The sequence below is a fragment of the Fopius arisanus genome, unplaced genomic scaffold (assembly GCF_000806365.1).
Source record: "Fopius arisanus strain USDA-PBARC FA_bdor unplaced genomic scaffold, ASM80636v1 scaffold00001, whole genome shotgun sequence".
In the NCBI taxonomy this organism is placed as follows: domain Eukaryota; kingdom Metazoa; phylum Arthropoda; class Insecta; order Hymenoptera; family Braconidae; genus Fopius; species Fopius arisanus.
In genome coordinates this window covers 3,467,141-3,488,360 of record NW_011887740.1, presented here as the reverse complement: position 1 = coordinate 3,488,360, position 21,220 = coordinate 3,467,141, and the positions used below count along the sequence as shown (strand labels likewise).

General features: G+C 40.0%; 3 protein-coding genes across 7 annotated transcripts; 1 reads left to right on the top strand and 2 right to left on the bottom strand.

Moving 5' to 3' along the window:
• Positions 1-3,856: 3,856 nt before the first annotated feature.
• LOC105263119 (solute carrier family 22 member 21) lies at positions 3,857-10,733 on the bottom strand. 4 transcript variants are annotated; one of them, XM_011299128.1, is made up of 12 exons: positions 10,203-10,733; positions 8,970-9,221; positions 8,391-8,465; positions 7,980-8,127; positions 7,529-7,748; positions 7,148-7,254; positions 6,671-6,825; positions 5,871-6,060; positions 5,368-5,500; positions 4,862-5,168; positions 4,580-4,764; positions 3,857-4,425 (listed from the first exon to the last, which is right to left on the bottom strand). In XM_011299128.1, the coding sequence occupies exons 3-12, from the start codon at positions 8,446-8,448 to the stop codon at positions 4,255-4,257; spliced, it is 1,674 nt and encodes a 557-aa protein (XP_011297430.1). In that variant the 5' UTR covers positions 8,449-8,465; positions 8,970-9,221; positions 10,203-10,733; the 3' UTR covers positions 3,857-4,254. The 4 variants fall into 4 exon arrangements, with proteins under 4 accessions (XP_011297430.1, XP_011297422.1, XP_011297441.1 ...); XM_011299120.1 differs by having other exon boundaries at positions 8,970-9,069; XM_011299139.1 differs by having other exon boundaries at positions 8,970-9,025.
• Positions 10,734-10,902: 169 nt separating this feature from the next.
• LOC105263137 (ankyrin repeat domain-containing protein 27) lies at positions 10,903-13,481 on the top strand. Of its 2 annotated transcripts, XM_011299169.1 has the most exons (5): positions 10,903-11,118; positions 11,199-11,279; positions 11,510-11,615; positions 11,712-12,012; positions 12,141-13,481. In XM_011299169.1, the coding sequence occupies exons 2-5, from the start codon at positions 11,232-11,234 to the stop codon at positions 13,078-13,080; spliced, it is 1,395 nt and encodes a 464-aa protein (XP_011297471.1). In that variant the 5' UTR covers positions 10,903-11,118; positions 11,199-11,231; the 3' UTR covers positions 13,081-13,481. The 2 variants fall into 2 exon arrangements, with proteins under 2 accessions (XP_011297471.1, XP_011297462.1); XM_011299160.1 differs by having other exon boundaries at positions 10,903-11,279.
• An 88-nt stretch (positions 13,482-13,569) lies between these two features.
• Positions 13,570-17,821, bottom strand: Sas-4 (spindle assembly abnormal 4). Its single transcript, XM_011299109.1, has 2 exons — positions 13,865-17,821; positions 13,570-13,723 (listed from the first exon to the last, which is right to left on the bottom strand). The coding sequence occupies exons 1-2, from the start codon at positions 17,645-17,647 to the stop codon at positions 13,592-13,594; spliced, it is 3,915 nt and encodes a 1,304-aa protein (XP_011297411.1). The 5' UTR covers positions 17,648-17,821; the 3' UTR covers positions 13,570-13,591.
• Between the last annotated feature and the right edge of the window lie 3,399 nt (positions 17,822-21,220).

The following is a 21,220-nucleotide window of genomic DNA, read 5'->3' as shown; positions in this document are numbered from 1 at the left end:
CAATTCCGTCAATTTATTAGACACGACTCCCTTTCCCAGAGATTTCAATAATACTTGAGTGCCACCTCGCCCCACAAATTAGCACTTTCCAACAAGATCGTGAGTATCCCCAATTTGATAATCAGAAATTTACAATTCAAGTGCGTGGATGAAACCCATTGTAACACCGAGACACGACACTCTGTGTAATCGAATGTACATTTGAATTGGTTATGAATCTTGAAACTGTAACCACGCCTCCTCCAACTTCACCGAGGGGTCGGTGGTTGATGCCTTGAGAGTGTAATCTCATATTTGCACCGAGCGAATGTATCATTTGTCACTTGCCATCCACCAGAAAAAAGAGAAAACAAGATCATAAGAAAAAAAATGAGATGAAGAAAGGAAAAAGTCAATTTGTATTCCAAAGTGAATGCTGGGGGAAAATAACAAGTGCCATGGATCAAGTTTTGTCAATCTTTTTACAGAGACAAGACAAAGGAATATGGATTTTGGTTGGAGATGGAGATGATATCGAAACTTGGGGTTGGTCTCCGATTGCTTGTATTTGATATCCAAAAGAAACGAGTGATCGCGGGGAGATATTCCAACTGGGGAGTTTCACTATCTCATACCTCTAATCTGTAAATCGAGGAGAAAATTGGAAAAGTTGAGAAGGCAAACGGCGAATGCTGGTGCATTATAGGTTCAACACAGTCCTATCATTCTTCTCTCAAAAGCTAGCCGACATTTTTCACTTAACCGGCTCACCCAAAATCCACGGACATTTACCGGATATCCCAGTGGACAACTTGAATGCTTTTTTTTTATTTCGCTCGATGTGACTTATCGAATGTGACAATCAAGGGGCAATAAGTGTCCCGCGTACTAGTTCGAATGTACTATTTTTACGAATTGTTTCGAAATGAAGGCGAAGGGTATAAAATCCTCTCGATGGAAAACAGAAAGTTCAGAAATAGACTGCTAGAAAAAAATTTAATGTTCGTGGACAATTGACGAGTGATTTTCACGGGAGTAACGTGGAATTCAATTTGGAACAGATAAAAAAACGAAATTTCCGATTTTCTAGCTGGCATACTGACACCGAGGAAAATTCCAGAAATAATCATACGGGAAATGTGACGCTTATTCTCATAATGAAGTTTAATTCATTAACTTGAATTTCTGTCTTAACTTTTTTGATTTTTGATAATTTTTTAATTTGGTAATGGATGAATTGGTACAGAGATCATCTCCTGGATGGAGTACGATGTTCTTCCCGAGATCATCTTCTATTTCGAGATACCGAGAACAAAGGAGATGGGGAAATGAAGCAGAATGTCGATAACAAGAACCTGAAGACGTTGAAGAAGCTCATTCGGTAATTAGGTCACAATTAGTTTCGCTGGCTCACCTTCTTCGAGAATACAATGGCGCTTTTATTGCAAGTATTTTGGGAATTCGTTGCAACGGGTAGAACATAATTAATTGACTATTCTGTTGTACTTTTGTGAAGGAGAAAATTTTGCAGTGGAAGGAAATTTGCGAGGGCCCCAGGCTCTACTTGAAATGTCATTGTTCATTATCTTGAGGAGTCAAGGCAGAAGAAAATCGTTACGTTGTTGTTGATAAAGTGGAATGTGCCGATGAAACATTCCTAACTTATGCATAATGAAAAAATACATTCTGACAATTCCGTATGATGAAAAAATGTGAGAATACTTAATACCCCAGGTTGACGATTTCCAAAGCTAATATACGCGTGGCAAACCAGAAGAGAGAACATCTGGCCGAGTGAATTTCTAGGGATCTCTGTCCAATAAGATTACGTTTAGTTGAACTTCTTCAGTACAATATAACGGAGGGGTGGTAAGGTTCGTAAATTTGCATTATTACATATTCATGAATTCAATGGAGAAGTTTCTAGAAGCCAGGGTTATTCTTCTTGGAGCATGTCAATCAGTCCAAGCTCACCATCCCAAAGGATCTAGATTTTTTTCTTTCCAAGACCTAGAGTGATTCGCTGAGAATATTAAAGACATTAATTCGAGAATTTTTGGGTGATGGGATTTTGCGTGGAATTTAATAAACCACTGGTTAGTCCGATCAAGGTGGCTTTGCCATGATAATTTGGGGAAAGAGTTAAAGTAATTGAGGGCCATGGACTTTGATTAGCCAGGTGTAATGGCTTTTACTAAATACAATCGAAGCCGCACTGTACATTGGTACCTTAACAACGGGTACATATATAAGTAATAAATTTACAGCGGGATTCGGCTGTGTGGTGAGCACTGGGTACTCCCTGTCACAACTCATAATCAACAGCATTAACCAGGCGACACGTAACAACAGGATATCAACGACCCTATGCATTCCAATAATACGAACCAGACTGGACTAACGAACACGCGCACGATAACGAGGTGTGGTCTAGTTACAACACCAGTCGAGTTCTGTCATAACGGGCTATCGTTCATTAAATTATTGCAATAAGTACACATTTTCCATTCTTTCCATTTCAATTTACACTAGTTACCAACTCGATTGAGGGATCGAACAACCCTCCAATCTCTATACGCTGAAAAAAAAGAATTGGATTGAATGATTTATTGAATCTTTGGGATCTCAGAGAGAGAATTGATACGATTAATTCGGATAATTGTGATAATTTAATGTAATCAATATTTTTATAATGGTTTTAAGAGAACCGCGGAATTCGTCTGGAAATTAATTTTAGGATTCTAATTTTTTAAATATTCTGGTTGCAATGGGGAATATTTTAAATGTTGCGAACACATTTTATAGATTAATTAATTTGCTAGTGAATAAGAAGGCGAAGGGAATGGAGGAAGAATTTGAATAGACGAAATTCAGATGAAGATGAAGTCGAAGGAATTCAAAGGGAGAAGCTCCAGTTTTCTTTCTTCTTATTGAAAAGAATTTCTACTCCGAGCGAATGTAAAAGTGATGGAAAAAAATAATCAACGTCTTTCATTATATCAAGTCGAATTAGTTTCGCTTGAAGGATTACGGCGAAAGAGAATTTGAGTGCCATCTAGTAGGATCTCTGAACACTTCACGAATGTTTCAGTCGTAAGTACGTTATCATCACTTTCATTGATATACCGATAACTGAAAATTACCGACAATTTCAACAAAATTCAAATGAAAATAAAAAATAAATCACCCCGGAATTTCTAAATTAGATCCAAGCGGGAAAAATAATGAAATTGTCAATTGTCACTTGAATTTTCAAAAGGAAGCCTTTTAATTGAAATCAATGCAGAAAAATTCGTAGAATTTCCATGAATTTCCATTTTTATCTGAAAAATTCAATGGAGTTCTAATTTTTTGCACCGGAAAGACGAAAATTCTACGATTTAAATTACTTTCTGTGAATTTCAAATCAATTGCAGGATGACGTGTAAATTAATTCTGTACTCCTCTCATACAATTCGAATCAGTTACAGTTTATAATGGAACAGCTCGAGTTAACTGATAATGAGGTGTCACACTCGAGAATGAGACACCTCATATGAGTTCAATACGCGATAGTAACTCAAGTAACTCTAGGCCATTTCACACGAAACATTATTACATCGATGTTGGATGCGGAAATGAGGATACCCGATCTCAAGACACTTTTCGCAAACATTTCCAACATTCTCGTCTTACAGAGGGTATCGAGGAGTCTCGGTTGAAGTCTGAAGTAGTTTAAGGGATGTTGCACAGACTTAATGTCAATATTCTGTTTGCGCTTGCCTGTAATCTGCTTCGTCAAATATAAACGCATAACCAAGAGTGAAACCTGCTGATGATGCCCGCAATTTACTTTATTCTAAGTAGTATCGTCGCTCAAATATTAATAACAAACTCAGAACTTTAGCAATTTTTATATTTGAGAAAAACTCCACAAAACTCACAATCATGTTCTCGGCGTGAATTTTTTAAATAATATGCTGTGCAGTTGTGATTGTCTTCGAAGCCGTAAAGTCAGTAACATCACGACTTCAGAAAATTGTATATTTGAAAAAACTCTGCAAGAGCCTTCACATTTATTTTCTCGTCGCCAATTATGATGTAATCGCGTAAGTACTGCAATCGGAATAAATTCGGAATTGTAAGTTAGAATACTGGGTAATTTTTATAAATATCTCCTTTCTTATCTCATCACAATCCTTGGATGAGTAGATCGTCACTTATTGAACACTTTTTTATTATGTAAATATCATTATGAATTTCTTCTGGATCGTTCTTCTAAAATTGAAAACAGTATTACGTGATGTTTTTATCTTTAGTTCTCTTTGGTTTCCCGATGTTCTCGGCCTCTGTCACGGTGTCCGGTAGCTTTATCCCTAAAGTCTCGGGGAAAACCAGGGAAACAACACCAGCAAGTATTCCCATGGTGCCGAAGAGGATTAGAGGAAGAGATGCAACAACTGTCGCCTGAAACAGATCGCCAACTCATGATCCGATTTGTTTTTATGAGTTTCCGTCGATACGTGTTTGTGAGTGATTTAAAAAATGCAGTAAATCTCCTGAGAATTTAAGAATGTCCTGAGGAACGGGTACTCCTTATCAACAATAAAAACTGATTTACCAAAAGTCGAGTTTGAGGAGCCAGAATCGAGCCAATGCGCCCGGTCATACTGCAAATACTGAGTAAAAAGTGTCGGGCCGTTGTGGGGAACATTTCAGTGGTATAAACATAAACAGCAGCGAATGCCATCGTAATACATCCCTTTCCGCCCATATACAGAAGTAGCGGTGCATATGACCATGAATCTTGAATAGAAAAAATAAAAAACATTGTAATCAACGAGAATACCAGCGAAAACAACAGCACGTGAATTGAATCGAAATAGTTCCCCGGTTTGTTTACCTTTCGGAACAAATTGAATAGCTAGACAAAATATTCCACTGAAGAGGAATGAGCCGGACAGAGTGGGTTTTCTTCCAACGTAATCAATCAGCAACCAACTGAGGAAGTAAGCCGGTATTTCTACTAATGATACCAATATAAAGTTCACGTATTTGTCCCCGGCGAATGCCACTGCATTCAGGGACATTCCGTAGTATACGAAGGTATTGGTCAACCAGCAGAGACAACACGCGAGCAGCCTTATGAGCAGTTTTGGCCTCGACAATGCCTCCCGCACTGGCACACTGCTTGATTTAATTTCTGGCTTCTGTAATTCATACATTCATTCATTTTTTTAATACTCACATTTCGGACGCCTCCAAGACAATTTTTCATTTTACTTCCATTTTTTAGAACATATTTATGATTTTTTGAAAATAATTATAATATATGCATAGAAAATATGAATATAACGTTTGTTGAATTGAAATAAAATTTATTTGAAAAATTCTCTGAAGTGAATTTACCTTTTCAGTGTTTGTCGCGTTCAGCTCTTCGTAAATACTTAATGGTATCTGCGTGTTCTCTAAGCCATTCATCTTCGCCATTCGCTTGTACACCTTTTCCACTTCGCTATGCTTTCCCTTCGCTGCTAGCCACCTGACAGACATAATACATATTCATATCACAAAAATCATTTAAAAGACGAATCACCCGACCAGATGGTTTCGTTAACATTTAAAAATCACTAGGTCTTTAAATTCACCTGTTGAATTCGCTCTATTAAAAGTTCTCACAATCAACATTTAATAGGTTCACCGAAATGGCAAGAAATTATAAAATTGGGAATTCCAAATTTCTAAATAAATTCATAAATTCATCGGAAGAGTAAATTATTCCTTACAAAAAATTTAAGTAGGTGGAAAATTTTTTCAGTGATTCGAAAATTATTAAATTCCCCGAATTCCCAGAAAAAGTTGCAAATTTCAATCCTCGGTTTTCGTTGTAAATAAGATTAAGAAATATTTACGCAATGGATTCAGGAACAATGAAGGGCAAAAAGATGGCGAGGAGTCCAGGAGCAAAGATCGCTCTCAAAAGCGGTCTCCAGGACTTCAAGAACATAGCCACAGCCCCCAGATACATTTCTCCCACAGCATACATTCCCCCGATGAAAGTAGCTCCTAACACTCGTTTTTTTCCACCTACCATCTCCATACCTACAATGGTAAAAATTGAGCTTCAACGACAATCGACTTTTTTCATTCTCAGCCAATTCAGAACTCAAAAAAATTATCGCTTCAATAATTACTTGCGTATTCCTAAAATGAACTGATACGTCAATGAGGAACTCTACGCAAATTTCATGTCATTTAATTGTTATTAAAAATGTTATGTTCCAACAGTGTAGGTCAGATCCATCCAATAATTGTTTACGAAGTCAATCAACTGCTCAACGAGCGTTAAATGAGTTCAATTAATCCGCTGATTAGAGATTATCGGTATCTATACGAGCTTATCACACTGTTCACAATGAATTCAGTGAAAGGCCGATTGAGGAAAGATTGAGGGATGTCAAATGGGGTCGCATGTCGATAGAAGTCGAAATGAACGCAATTATCCTATGTAAAGATTGATCCAAACAGCTGCCGAGCAGTAATTACAGTAGCGAATGGATGGATCAGCATGAATGCATTGGTTCACCTATTGGTATCTATTCGTCACTCGAGAATTATCGATTCGATCATTCGTTGATCATACGTTAATTCACTTCTAATGACTTATCTAATGACTGCGAATTCGCCATTTGTCGGGTCGGGGCTTATTTACCTAGGATGAAGCCAGAGCTGTAGATTCCGGCTGCAGCAACGGACATGAGGAATTCCATGCTCATGAACATCCAGTAGTTAACGGAGAAGGACTGGATCAGCCCAAAAATTCCACTTGTGAAGGTTTCTACGACCAGACAAGTCCTTCTTCCATATCTGAGATGAAATTGCACAAGATAATGCAATTACTCTCATGCAAATAATATACACCAAGACGAACAAATTTTTTTTCTGGTAAATAAATCGACGATAAGCAATTCCCAAAACTCTCTGGGTCAAAATAAAAATTTCAATTGTTGTTTCAAATTAATTTGTATGGCAGTAATGAATTTCATTGGCAAAAATATTTTTTTTCTCAGTGTATTATAAGTCCGTAATACAGACTCCTTGAAATTTTTCCAAGAACAGAAACCTTGGCTTTTACTGACAGTACTGAATTTTTATTAGCATAAATATTTCTTATTATGAAATCGCGTACCTGTCCGACAAGTATCCGGCGAACATCAATCCTACTAGTTGTCCAATGTTGTTCACCGTTCCGACCATCGCCAATTTCCATCGATTCTCGTTGCACGTAAAATTCCACTAGATAAAAACCGGAATACAAACTAAAATTTATCGTTCAAGATTGTCCGATCAATCGTCAAGAGCTTAATTAAAATCATTTAAATTCTGTTTTCTCAACATAAATGTGAATTGATGAAATGAAAATTCCACAAAAACGAATAGTCACTGCCAAATCCCTTGGATATTCTAAAATTTCTTGAAAATTAATTATTTAACAATTATTCCATTCGGACAAGTGTTCTATGGAAATGATTAAGAAGATAGACATTTAAGGATATAATTCATGGTGTACCTCGCTGAGGATGGTCTTCTCCAGTGGATCATACACCCAGCTATCGCACTTGACGACCCTCTCCCCGAAGGAATCCTTCGAACACTCTCCAACGACATTATCATTCACTTGGAATCTCTCGCAGCTACCGAACGAACTATCACTCTTCGGCTTGGAGTTGGCAGCCCAGATACTGCTCCAATTTGCGGTTGATGAATTTTCACACTCCGGAATGAGACACCTGATATAAATTCAATACATCACGCCAACTCAAGTATCCCTAAGTAATTTCCCTCAGGGTATTATAACACTTGACGAAGGATGAGGAAATGAGGGAACATGATCTCAGAGAACCTTTGTTCAACATCTCCATCATATTCGTCTCGCAGAGGATTCTGAAGAGCATTGGTTAACGTCTCAAGTACTTCGGAGGAAGCTACATACACTCAATGTCAATATTCCGCTTGCTTACCTGTAGTCTACTTCGCCAGACGTGAATGCATAACCAAGAGTAAATCCCGCCGATAATGCAAGAGGCAAACTCACAGCAATGTACACTATTATCTGGTATTTTCCGATTTTATTCATCTCCGTGAGACCGCGCGTACTAATACCCTCATCTAAGATCGAAACAAGAATATACGTCATCGTATTAAAAAATTAAAGTATATAAACAAATACATGAAACAGTTTCATGAAAGGAGAACACGTCCACCCATATAGAATAACGATCACTCATGTCAGAACGGAGATATGACATGTTTAAACTAAAGGTATCCATATTTTGAAGTAATTGAATTTATTTTGATGACACAATCTTTCGCAGACTATTTTGAAAATACATTTTTACATGTTTTATCAGTATCGATTTCAAAAACTGTACCTTGATATTCTTTGAACTTGGTGGGAGAAGCCATCTCGTCGGTTCCTGTCACCGCCATCTAATACCTCGATAACTCTAGAAATACCGAAAGAAATTACTTCATTACGTACTCCGTAAGAAAACACGTTGAAGTACTTTTTTTCGGAAATAATCTGATGAGAAGTGTGAAGAGATATTACTAATGCCATGCGTGCAACGGAGAGTTAGAAATGATTGTTGGAGATATCTTATCCACGTGGACACTCGTTTTTTCGATCCTCCGCTGATTAAAGCAGTATTCACCGTGGAATTATTATAATTCATTCAAAACTATGCGACACACAGTAATCTTGGTTCATAGCAGCTGCAACTTTTCAACTTAAACTCAATCCTATCGAAGAATTGAGTCTTTCGTTGAAATTAGTACAGCTCTCAGCATCACGAACGCTTATTTAAGCAACTGAGTTTTTTATGAATTCTGGTTTAATGTGGAAATGGGAGCGGCTATTATTTTATTACACTGGTTTAGGGGTTTGTCTGTTTTAATTGCGCAGTTGGTTTAATGATTTTCACTGCTGGTGGAGATGAGAAATTACGTACCGATGGTCCAGATGCGTATCCTCTTCGCCCACTTTTGTACCCACACCATACACTGTCTGTTGACAAAGACAATCTCCGAATGAAGTCTCCTTTCTCTCCACTGGAACGATTTACTCACGCATGATCATGAAATGAAATGCTATGACGCAGAGTGACATTGTCTTTATTGTGGGCTCTCCGGTTTAATTAACCGGCAGGATTAATTGTTCACGCACCGGGGGGTCAGCTCTGATAGGCGCCGATGGTCAATGTCTTCATGAACCGTGAGATAAAATTTTTGAAATTCTCGGGTGAGCGGTACGAGTGATAAATAATTATGAGTTCGGGGAGCTTATTTATGGGCTGTTTAGGGAGCATCGTCTGGGTTTGTTCAGGCGGTTTATCTTTTCTGTTATCGAATGATTTCCTCGAAAGCGAAGATGGAGTGGACAATTTGCGGATAAGCACGGGTCACGGTCATGGGATAAAAAATATGGGAAAGTTATCCCTGAATTATGGAAGGTGTTTTGAAACTCTTGTAGGAAATTCAATAACAATATTTCCGAATCCAGCGAATTTCTCAATATTTCAGACAACTTTTATTTTTTGAAAATGGTAATGTAATTTATTTATTAACTCGTTAATGAAAATTCCCAGATTTCGATTTGTGCCTCGAAAATTCATAAATTCAAAAACCAAATAAAAATATGTGATGTCAGAAATTATGTTTTCCCGGAATTTTATCGTGTCACACTCAGACAAGAGAATTCCCAAGAGTGATAACTATATTATCAATGAAAAATAATCATTAAATTACTAAACAGTCAATCAATGCTAAATAAAACCTTGTACGAATTGCACCAATGAAAAAAACATGAAACCAGTAGAATATTCTATTACCTCAATAACCAAGTCAAGTCGATTGAAGCCTGTCCCCGTTTTAGGAATTTTCAAATTCTTCTTTCATATTTTACATTTCATAAAATATTCACAACTGTCAAATTTATTCAAATAGCTCTAATCTTTCCTTTAAATTCAACCTCCAACCGATGTAGCCTTGAGACGTAGAATAAATGTACAACTTATTATTCCCTTCTTAATTATTTATTGGTATATTAATTGACACATTCTGAATTTGCCAGTTTTTGGAAACGCGAAAATTAATAACGCGAATATTTCAAGTTGAATGATCGTCGTGTAAATTTGCAAAAACAATTATGCAGAAATTCCTGATTATTTAATTCATAAACTTACCTGATCATTCAAAAAATGCTGAAGTGAGCAAAAATTTCCAATTATATCACCGTTATCGAAGAAGTTGCCTCGCTGTTCATTAACTCCTGAATAGAGTACAAGACACCATACATTAAAAAATTGTTCACTTACTCAATGATAACTGAAATATCTCCACCCTTGATTTTCATAGCAATAAACCCTATATGGCCTGCACGTTTTATAACAACAATTACAATGAGAAAATCGATAAGTTCATGTCTATAAAGAATGGCATTTATTTAAACGGCCAATGACCCCCGATGGTTTATCGATCCGTCACTTGTCGGATTAATCTCGAATCGACACTTTGTACACATGACTCCGACAATTGCACGAGATAAACACATGTTTACAATATTTTCTGACCATACGATTTGCTTTCCCTTTTCCAATTTTTTGGACGCCAACTTGGGAGGGCGCCACGGCGTCCCAACGCCCGTTAATTACAACAAAAACTGATCATCTCACTCCGAATGAATATCACTCTAGGACTAGCGAATTGAACTGAAAAATTGCACGGAGTAATAAATTGTACCGTAAATAATAAATTTAAAAGCCCGACCAATTAGTGCTCACGGCTCCGGACTTTTCGATTGGATGGCGCCAGCTGATTTCCCCCACCCATCAGCTGTCTGACAATAAAATGTCAGGAGAGACGGAGACAGCGACAAACAGTTGGCGAAGGGAAATCGACTCCGATTACCTCGATAATGCTGCGAGTGGAGTGTGAAATAATCGAGCGACTGATAATTATTATTCCGAAGGACTCGACTGAAGGAAAAGAACGTGGAAAACCACGTGGTTATTATGCGCATTTTTATTGAATCAACACGGAATTCTCGGAGCAGGCACGAAGTCGCTGGAATGACACCGTGATTGTAACGTGCGCAATCGTGTATGTTTTATCAACATTTTGTGGAATAAATGTGCATTGAAGTATTGGAGTGAGAATTTCAAGGAGTTCTTGGGTTCCAGAGCACTGGGAATGCAGTACCATTTTGGAGCAGAATGGACATCGATGAAATAACGTTCAATCCGTTCTTTCTCGTGTTGAGGGTTAGTCAAACAATCAGTAATTTCGTCATTAGTTAATGAGAAATGCACGTGATCAGGTGATTAGATACTATGGGAGTAAGTGCTGGGAAAATGTCGAGGAGTTTCTGCGAGGGTGAATCTCTGGAAAATGAAGCTTTGATATTTTGTTGTGAATGAGAATAGCAAAACCAGGATAAAAACATTTCGATGGAATCTGCTAGTTTGTGGAGATGTTTGATTTCTGATTACAGGATAAATTCAGACGGAAATATGATCTTGCTGTATCCAAGTGTTGGGCCATTTGTGTGCCCTGCAGTGATTTCGTCAAGGATCTCACAATAACAGAGGAATTTGTCGGTGGGTTGAGCTCTCGAGATCTTTACGAAAGATTCGCCCAGTTAGATCATCTCATTTTACTAATTTATTTGAATTATATTCTATGATTAATTACAGATGATCACATTCTGAAGCCTGTCAGCAAGTTGCCATATCACTACGTATCCACGGACAGCGATGGCTCTCGAATGTACAAATTTGAGGACACGAGAATTCGTCTGGTCCAGCGAAATGGGGAATCTGTGCATCCAGATCAGTACAGAGTAAAGATTCTCAGTGTCGAGAGGGGGTATAACAGTGATTTCCAAATGTACAATATACTCATTACTGATAATGTGATGGACCTCAAGTATTTGAGTGCTCGCAGACCTGTTGGAGTCAAAATGAAATTGAATCGGAGTGTCAATTGTTACAAAGAGTAAGTTGAAATATTCAATCCTAATACCCCGACAAGTTAATTTACTTTTCTGTCAATTAGTCATTGATTTTAAATATATTTCCCTCATCGTCAGTAATTGTCATAGCGATATCCTTTATTACTTCCAGAGCATTTGATTTTCTCCACGAGATAGCCCTACAGGGCCGGCTGTCTCTGCTGGACTTGAAATCCGACGTGGAGAAGATTGACCTGACTGATTTCCACTCAGCCGAGGAGCTTCGCAATGTCCTGCAGGATTGGATTCGTCGGCATTGGGCGCGCACAATGCGCCTCTTCCCTCTAGATATTCAGCGTGATGCACGTTTTCAGAAGCTCCTGAGCACCTCCCTGGAGATTTTTATAATGCACTACCTACACGATCGAATATACGTGCTATTGACAAATGCTCTAGACCAGGACGACCAGCGAATAAAACGGAAGATAGATCACTTGCTGGACGTAGGGGTGACACCAGATCAGTTGGGTGTGAAGGAGGCCCTCTCGATTTCTTTGCCCTCGGCAATTGTGGAGATGGCAACATTGGACGCACGTCAGAGTCCCCTGGAGAAGCTGTCATGTCTCAAGACCACCCTCGACCTCATCGTCGCTGAAGTTAAAGGCGCCTTGGCTGATGTGCAGACTAGAAACGAGTGCTATGAGGAGAATGACCTCATCGAAGCCAGAAAAACTATAAAAATCGTACCCACTGACGACCTCATTCCCCTCCTGATATACGTAATCGTTAAATCACGACCACGACGACTCATCACTGATCTTCACTACATCCAGAATTTTTTGTGGTCTGTCTCACCCTATGACGGATTATCCTATGCCATGGTCACCTTCAAAGCTGCCATATGTACACTGCAAGACATTAATGTTACGAGATTACCCAGGAGAAGCAGCAAAGTCAGGATTGAATTACCCATTAATGAAGTTCTTGATGTTGTTACTAAGACTGAGCCTGATGTCACGCCAATTGATCGACAGGTGCGGGAACTGGCTGTGATGCTGGAGGAATGTACAAAGAGTGAACAGGCAACCAAACTCGATGATAATGCATCCTAGGTGGTTACTTCGTCATTCAGGGGAATTGCTCTGGTCTCTTTAAATCTTGATGGCTGTCGGAATGATTGTATTTGTCTCACAAAATCTGCTAAGTAATTATCAAAATTTTTTTGTCTAGTTATTCGTTCCGACAGCCCGGGACTTTTAAAATCCACAGCAGTTTTTACCCAACGAATTATTGCTCATATCTCTAGTACAAATATTGATTATTCTTTATTTTTTGAATTTTTGTGAGGATTGGGAGAGGTGGTTAAAGGAGTTGGAAATTTGGTGTCGTGCCAAAAATATTCAGTATATTATGTACATTTATCTTCTATTGACGAAGATATTGGTCATTTTGTGTCCAAAGGCCTTACAGAGGTCTGGGAGATTTAAACTTAAAATATACAGTCTTTTAGTAATCGTTGTTAATATCTCATTGGTTTTTCTGTATGGATCATTAAGAGTAGTTTGTACTTTCTAAAAACCTTGGACGTGATTGAAATTTAAAAGTAAACCTTAATTCGTGGGATTATGATTGATGCGAGTCTCGCAGAAGATTACCATCCTTATCTTTTACACGAATTCTACCATTGGAGTAGCGAGTTTCTTGAGTGCCATCTGGGTATACGTACTTCACTGTCCCATCAGGGTATTCTCGTCTCTGAAAAATTAGAAGAGAAATGATTAATTCATTCATTGAGACACTTCTACTGTTTTTCCAAGAATTTTTCACGCGTAACAGATCTCAAGATATTTTCATGATAATTTGTAAAAAAAAATAAATAATTGGATGAGGATTCACCTTATGGTCTTTCGTGTGAACCTCGCGTTGTCCATTGGGAAGGGACAGGATCTTCTCGCCGTTGGGAAAGGTCTCAGCGACAGTGCCATCAGGCAAGACCCACTTCTCGACTCCATCAGGCTGCATCAGTCGAATGGATCCGTCGGGAAAGGAGACCTCAATGACCCCATCAGTGGTTCTTCTCTCCTCTTGGCCATCCGGGAACTCAAGAATCTCAAACCCATCGGGATAAGTAGTGTGCCAGGTCTTGGTAGCAGCATAAAAATATTTGATGCATCCCTCCTCAGTGGTCTCTCTGACATCTCCATTGTAATAAATCATCTTCGTGATGTTGCGATCAGGAAAGACCTTCTTGACATTTCCATTAGGATACCAGTACTCAGTGTACCCATCAGGATGAAGAACCTCCCTGACCTGCTGCTTCTGAGGACTAACACCTTGTCCCGAGAGTTCAGATAGCTGACTGATGGAAACAAGGTCCTGTCGAGGTGTCAGGCTATCCACAGGCTTAGGGAGAGGATGCTCGGACTGTTGACGAGGGATCAAGTCAGTCTCACTAGTGTCCACGCCCGCAAATCGCACTCCGGGAGGAGAAATTTGACTCTTCTCCTGTGAGTCAATCTTCCCGAATTCCTGAGTCGTTGAATGGTGGCCACTCAACGAGGATCCTGAACTCTGCAGTCTCGACTCAATTCTCGGATTTAACACCTCCCGAACAAATTGCTGGTACGATCCCCTTGACTCAATATTTTCAGTCGATTTGAGCACACTAGGACTTGTACTAGTCCTAACTCCACCCCCTTCCTTCCCAACAGAAAAATTTCTTGGAACAATCGGAGGCCCAGACAGCACCTCAGTATTCTCTTTTTGCAGCACCTCATCATTCTCAGTTCTCTCCTCACTCTTCTTGATGACATGCCCCTTGAAGCCACTCGCAGCCTCCTTCAGCAGATCCTGGTACATATTCCTTCGTTTCTCTATTTCCTCCTCAGTGGGTATTGCCCTCTGTGAAGTCTCGTAGACAATAACTTTGCCAGTGTCATTGGACGATACTAAATCTTTATCGATATTCAAATTAATTTTTGCAGGAATTTCCGCACCTGATTTAATGAAAATATCATCCTCTGTCAGGGGTTCTGGGGATTTTTTTGGAGCACTCCTCTTACCATCCAATTGCCTATTAATTTGATGAATAGCTTTGGTATTGGACATGGTGCCAGGTCTCTTAAGTCTAGCAGGTCCCCTCTTAGCAGACTGCACCCTCTCCAAATCTTGCCTCAACTTGGTGTTCTCCATCTGAAGAACCCTCATCTGACTTTTCTGCCTAGCCTGGGCCGCCTGCCATCTCTGCTCCTTCTCATTCATCTCATCCCTCAATTCTTCCAATTGTTCCTTCAATACCTGCGCCTCCTGGCGCTCTTGTTTCGTTTGAATGGACTTCTCCCTGGCATCCTTCAGACGACTCTCCAGTGCTGATTTTTCCCTCACAATCCTCTTCTTCTCCTCTTGCAGTGACGTCTCCATTCTGATCCTCTCTTTTTCTAGATTGTCTTCTTTTTCTCTGAGCTCTCTCAATCGTCGACGATGTTCTTCTTCAAGTTTCTCCTTTTCAGCTGCCAACTTCGTATTTTCCCTTCTGAAAATATCTATCTCACGTTCTAGCTCTAGGAGACGAGTCTTTAAAAGCTCAGACTTGAAAATTGTCCCCTCGTCAAGATCTTGGTGATCCCCCGGAGCTCTGGCTGGAGGGATGTCTTCAAGAGATAACTCTTTAACCTTCTCGTTGTAACTCTCCATCGTCTTTCTCACTGCCTCCTGCAGCTCGGAGATGGTATTGTCATCATCATAGTATGTCCCCTCGGAGTCGTTTAACACTGAGTGCTCCTCGTCTGTGCTGTGATCTGTTGAATCTTCGTAATCCTGGAGATTTCGAGGCTGCATAGACCCCAACAGTTTAGGTTTCGAAGGGTACTTCACGTTGGATCGATTATAACTCGATTGATTGGTCTTCATAACATTCTGGGGGAGCTCTCCCTTGAAACTCTCGTGATCTGACGACTCTGACGAAGCCGACTCACTCCAGAGCTTATCTCTATAATTATTCCCATAATTTTCATGACGAGAGTCAGTGGAGATCATCGAAGTGTCAGTCAGTCCTATCGTCTTGTACTCATTGTACTCAGCGAATCTTACATGCATACTAACATTCGTCTCTTTATTATTACCCGGATAGCCCTCAGACTTTTCCTCTAGCGTAGAATCCATCTCTGTGCTGGTGGAGACGTTGGAGTCACTTTCCACATTCTTAAATTCTTCGACATTATTATTATTGTAAAGAAGAATCTGTGCATTGGTCTCTTGGGAGCCCTGAAAATTATCCCCCACAATTTTCTTAATATCCCTCTGGCTGTTGGTGAACGCCAGAGCAGGGGTATTATCCTCTGGAAAGGGTCCAGAATCCCACTGGGATATCACAATGTCCTTCTGCACTACCGTCTCACGAATAGCTCGAATTGGAGATCCCTGTTTTAATTTTGATGGAGATACAGTTTGTGTGCTCAATTTTTGCTTGATGCTCCTGAGCTTCAGAGGTGTTGACTGCTGCATAAAAGCTATGACAGCACTGGAGGTAGAGCAGAAACTGGAGTTTTCAGCTTTTTCCTCTAGGAACTCAAACATTTTGGTCTCGAGTTTCGAAGAGTCAAGGTCTGAGGGATTAGAATCGTCCCCAGACTTAATTGTTCTCACTGTAGTGCTCTCGGTGGGTCTTGGAGGTTTTGGTGGTGAGGGGACAGCTGCAGACAACGATTTACTTCTTACCTTCTTTTGCGGGGGTGGAACGGCCTTGAGATTCAGCTTCTGAGGTACTGGGGGAATTGAGGGGGCACTTCTCCGAGATGTGTGAGCCCTTGAGGACTTTGGAGTGTCTTTATTCTTCCCACTGTTTTTGGTGTTCTGGGTGTACCCCATGGCTGACAACGAGGCACTTCTGGGTCTTGTGGATGATCGCAGGTTGCCATTAGGATTGGGCTTAAACCTGGCTAGACCCTCTCCTCTCTTGAGGAAGGGCCTTTTTATTACCTTTTTCTGGTCGTTGTGGGATTCCTCTACTGCTGGTGAGTCCCGCAGTCTCTCCTCTAATAGTGTGTTAAAGTCCTTCTTCGGGGAGGGCACAGGTACATCGTCCATTGTCAGGCATTTTTGGACTGATTTATCCACTGGGAGAGGTTCGACTCCCTCCACGGAGACATTCGAGGACACCGTGGAGCCTCTAGGAGTCTCCACGATCTTCTCTGACTCGTAACCATGGTCCGAGGATGGATTGTGACTCTGAATATTTCTTGGAGAACTGAAGCTGGATAATCCACTACTGGAGGAGGTCAGTCGCAGAGCTGGGACACTTAGCTGCAACAGCGGACGATCCTCCAAGTCTGAAGCTCTCTCAGATGTTGTCGACCTTGTCACCATTGGGGATGAGCAACGAGACAAATCAGATGATCTCGAGTCGTTCAGATGCTTCACTGGGGAATGAACTACCTTTCTGCAATCGTTAGACTGTTTCACCGGGGAATGAATGACTTTTCCTGTGGATGTGGAAAGCTGATCGAGAATACTGTCGTCGGAAATCATATCTTTCAGTCCCAGAGCCTCGAACATACGTTCTTGCTCGATCGTCAGCTGTTCTCGCTGCTCGTGCTGCTGCTGCAGCAGCTTCTCCTGCTGCTCCAACTGCCATTTTCGAAGCTCTTGGAGACGTTCGATTATTGACGCTTCTAGATCCATTTTTTCAAAGAGAATTCCAGGAGAAAATACAGTTGTCGAAAACTTCACTTTGTTGAATGATTCGTGATGATTGCTGCTACAATTCAGCTGTTGATACTTCGGTAGTCGCTTTTCAATGGGTTTCAATCACAAGGAGCCGTTATTTGGTTCAAACTGACAACAAGTTGTTTCTGGGAGACCGTTTTTAACTGGGCGGCCAAGGCGACGGAGTTGTGGAACTATTTTGCGCGCCAAATGTCTAGGGAATTAGAGAAATCGATAGCAGCGCCGCCAAATTCACGATCGATAACCTGGAAATTTCAGGAATTGTCGGCTGTCGGGATGCGGGCATTCATCAGTCGTCTTACCAACAGAAAACAAAACTGAGAAACGCGTAAAAAATATTTTGGTTACTCAAAACGCCGTAAGATCAGTCATTGCAGCGAGAAAAACGCAATTAGCAATTATTTATTTGGCTTCCTATATAAAAATAATTTTCATTAAAAATTTCTATTCAATAGAACTGAAAGTCTGAAATATTATTTCAAGTTGTATATAAATATAATAGAAGGGAATTTCCTTGACAACAATTTGGCGGATATTAATTCATAAAATAAATCATCAGTGGGATCTATTCGGTACAACTTTTTCAAAATAATTTTTTTAGAGAATTATTTTGAAACACCAGGTCAGGGCGAATAATTGGAATTGAACTTTTGAATTTTTCGATCGAGTGGAATTGACAGCTGAGTCATCGTTTCGCCGACAATTGTGGGAATTGACTTTGATTTCCTTTTCTATTTAGTTAAAATAAGAATCTCAATTATTCCAGTTATGATAATAGAAATAATTCGACGGAACCATAGAACACACGTCCATCAACCCCCATAAATAAACGGTCCCCGCATTCTCTGGGTCCGGATCTTGCCACATGAGCGCATGAAATATGGCTAAAACCGGTAGTCCATTATGCCCGAAAAAAGAGACCGTTACAAAAGAAGTGGGAAAGGTTTTGAGACCGGAGAAGAAGTCACGAGGCGGAGTCTCCACGGCCTCTCCAATGAGCTCCACCACCTCATCCCCAATGAAAATCCCGTGGTCCAAATATGGAGGCGAACTCCATCCTCAAATCCTCGCATCTGAATTTCAAAAATTTCAATCAACCTCAAAGAAACTAAACTTTTACGTGAAATACACTGCGAGAAAATTGCAATTGAAATTTCAATTGAACTGACGTACGTTCAATGCGATGAAAATACGAAAAATTCGTCACTGACGAATCCATTAATTTCTTAAATATCCAAAGAATTATTAATTAACGGGCGAATTCAGACAATAAATTCTCTGAACTCGGACGCTTCTGAAAAGTGAATTGCATTAGATGTTCAATATTCGCGACGAGTCTGAAAATTCAAGGTTTCATTGAAAACCCACTGATCATTTAACATGAACAATCTGATTTCCTTCTCCAAATACACCTGTTGAGACCCAGCAGAACTGGAAAATCCGCCAAAAAAACTATCCGCCAGATCCCATGGGTTTCAGTCAAAGGCCGAGGGATTATCGAATACTCCATCCTCTCCTATCTCTTTCCCCGTGAATTCCGCCGTTCCTCTCTCGCCTAATCCTCGCCAAAGGCTGTGCCATAAAATGACCCGAAAAGTGTGCGTCAAACGAGTGAAGAAAAAAAAAAAAAATTCCCTCCATCTCCAATCCACTTTGGGTCACGCTGAACCAATGCATCAGCGTTGTCCACTACCTCCAGAGAATCTTCCACCATAAAAACCAAAACTTTCCAAAAGGTACCTGGATAACAACGAGGGGTAAAAACCAAGCGTTCCACAACCCCCGTCCATATCCCAGTTGTAAAATTAATATTGTTTAAATGCGGTTTGAAAAGGCTCCGTGTTTGCACGATTCTCCTGGATTCGAGAGGCAAAATAGAGTGAGAAAGATGAAGGGATGCATGACCGTTATAAAAACGACCGAAAACGTTGCTGTGGAAACTTGGGACAGACTTAATCTCTCTTTTTTTTTCCATCTTATTTGCTTTCTGCCTAGGTCTTGTTCCCTGTCTCCATGATTTTTTAACCCCCTCCCCTCATGCCCCATTGCTCACGCACTTGATACGTGTTTAACCGAGATAATATTCAGACTTCCTGCTGAAATCATAACTCGGTTATTTTCTGGTGAGAGATAACAGACAACTCTTGATTTGATACTAATGCAAATATCAAATATCAGGTTGTAAAATAGTGGAATTAAATTTGAGGCAGTTTTGGAGGAATCGGGGGAGTCGGGGAAGCTTCATGAGTTGATTAGTTGATGGGACTTTGGGGAATCCTTTCGGCGAGTTTCTCGGGGTCGTTGACACACTTGGTGCTCTCGGTAACCAACTTGTGGCGTTTAGTTACTAATTTTATGTAGAGTTATGATGGAAAATTGCTGTTCGGGGGTTGCTGCATCCCTTCGGCGTGGTTATCGTGGCAAGTTATCTGTCTGGGGTGAGAAACATCCTGGGAACATTGTGATAAGGGAGATATTGCAACGGTCAAAAGTTTTTTTTAAACTCTCTTAAGAGAGAATAATCGATAGTAATTCTCGATAGTCAATAAAAATTACAAATTTGTTTCTCAACATTTTTACGCATTTCGATATTTTTACACAGGCTTTCCTAAAACTTCCTAAATTACTATTATCCTCGATTATTGAATAGGACTTAAAGGAAAAATAATCGACTCATGACTCATTAATTTTTCTATTGACTTTCAGTTTTATCTCTAAATGCTTCTGAAGAAAAAAACAAATTTTTAATTTCACACTAGAAATTCTGGTCGCGCTATACGTTTCCACCAGGTTCACATAAATTCTCACAGATTTTTATCTCAACGCGTTAAAAAATGGCGCGAAAACTGAATCGTTAAAAAGGATCGATGTAAATCCCCAGAGAAGAGTTCCACGAAGGTAAGTAAAATGATCAGTCATCAGAGCTCGTCAATCCCAACTTCATCGCCAAGTTCATCGTTCTGAGAAACCCTGGAACCGAAATAACTACGAGCATTAAAAAAAAATTGGAGGAACTTATTTTATAACGATCCAACAAATCCCCCGGGATTCCTTTTCTTCCGTGTATGCAGTGTTTTATTCGATTGCCACCCGCTGCGTGGAGAACATATAACGGATTACAAAAAACAAGACGGGAATAAAAAATTGCATGAGAACGTAGCGTCGAATTTCAAAGAAGTTCATCATGTCGAATCGTGCAATGGTCGGAGCTGGTGAAAGAGAAAAAAAAAATAGGGAATGATCAAACGAGAGGAAATGAGACAGAGGGTACGTGCGCTCGTGTAAAAGCGCACACGATGTGGTGTGTATGTATGTTGGCTTTTATTGATGGTCGTAAAAAAATAAAAATCGAAAACACCTTTACAGGCTGATCATTAAAGCCGTCCGGAGAGTCGCTCCAACGAACTAAGATGTCTGCCAATTAATGTCCAACGCTCTAGCCCTGCGGGCATTTTTCAGATGCGCTTTGAAACTCAACGCTCCACCGATATATACCTATCACTAACTTTTTATCGCTTTGAATAAAAA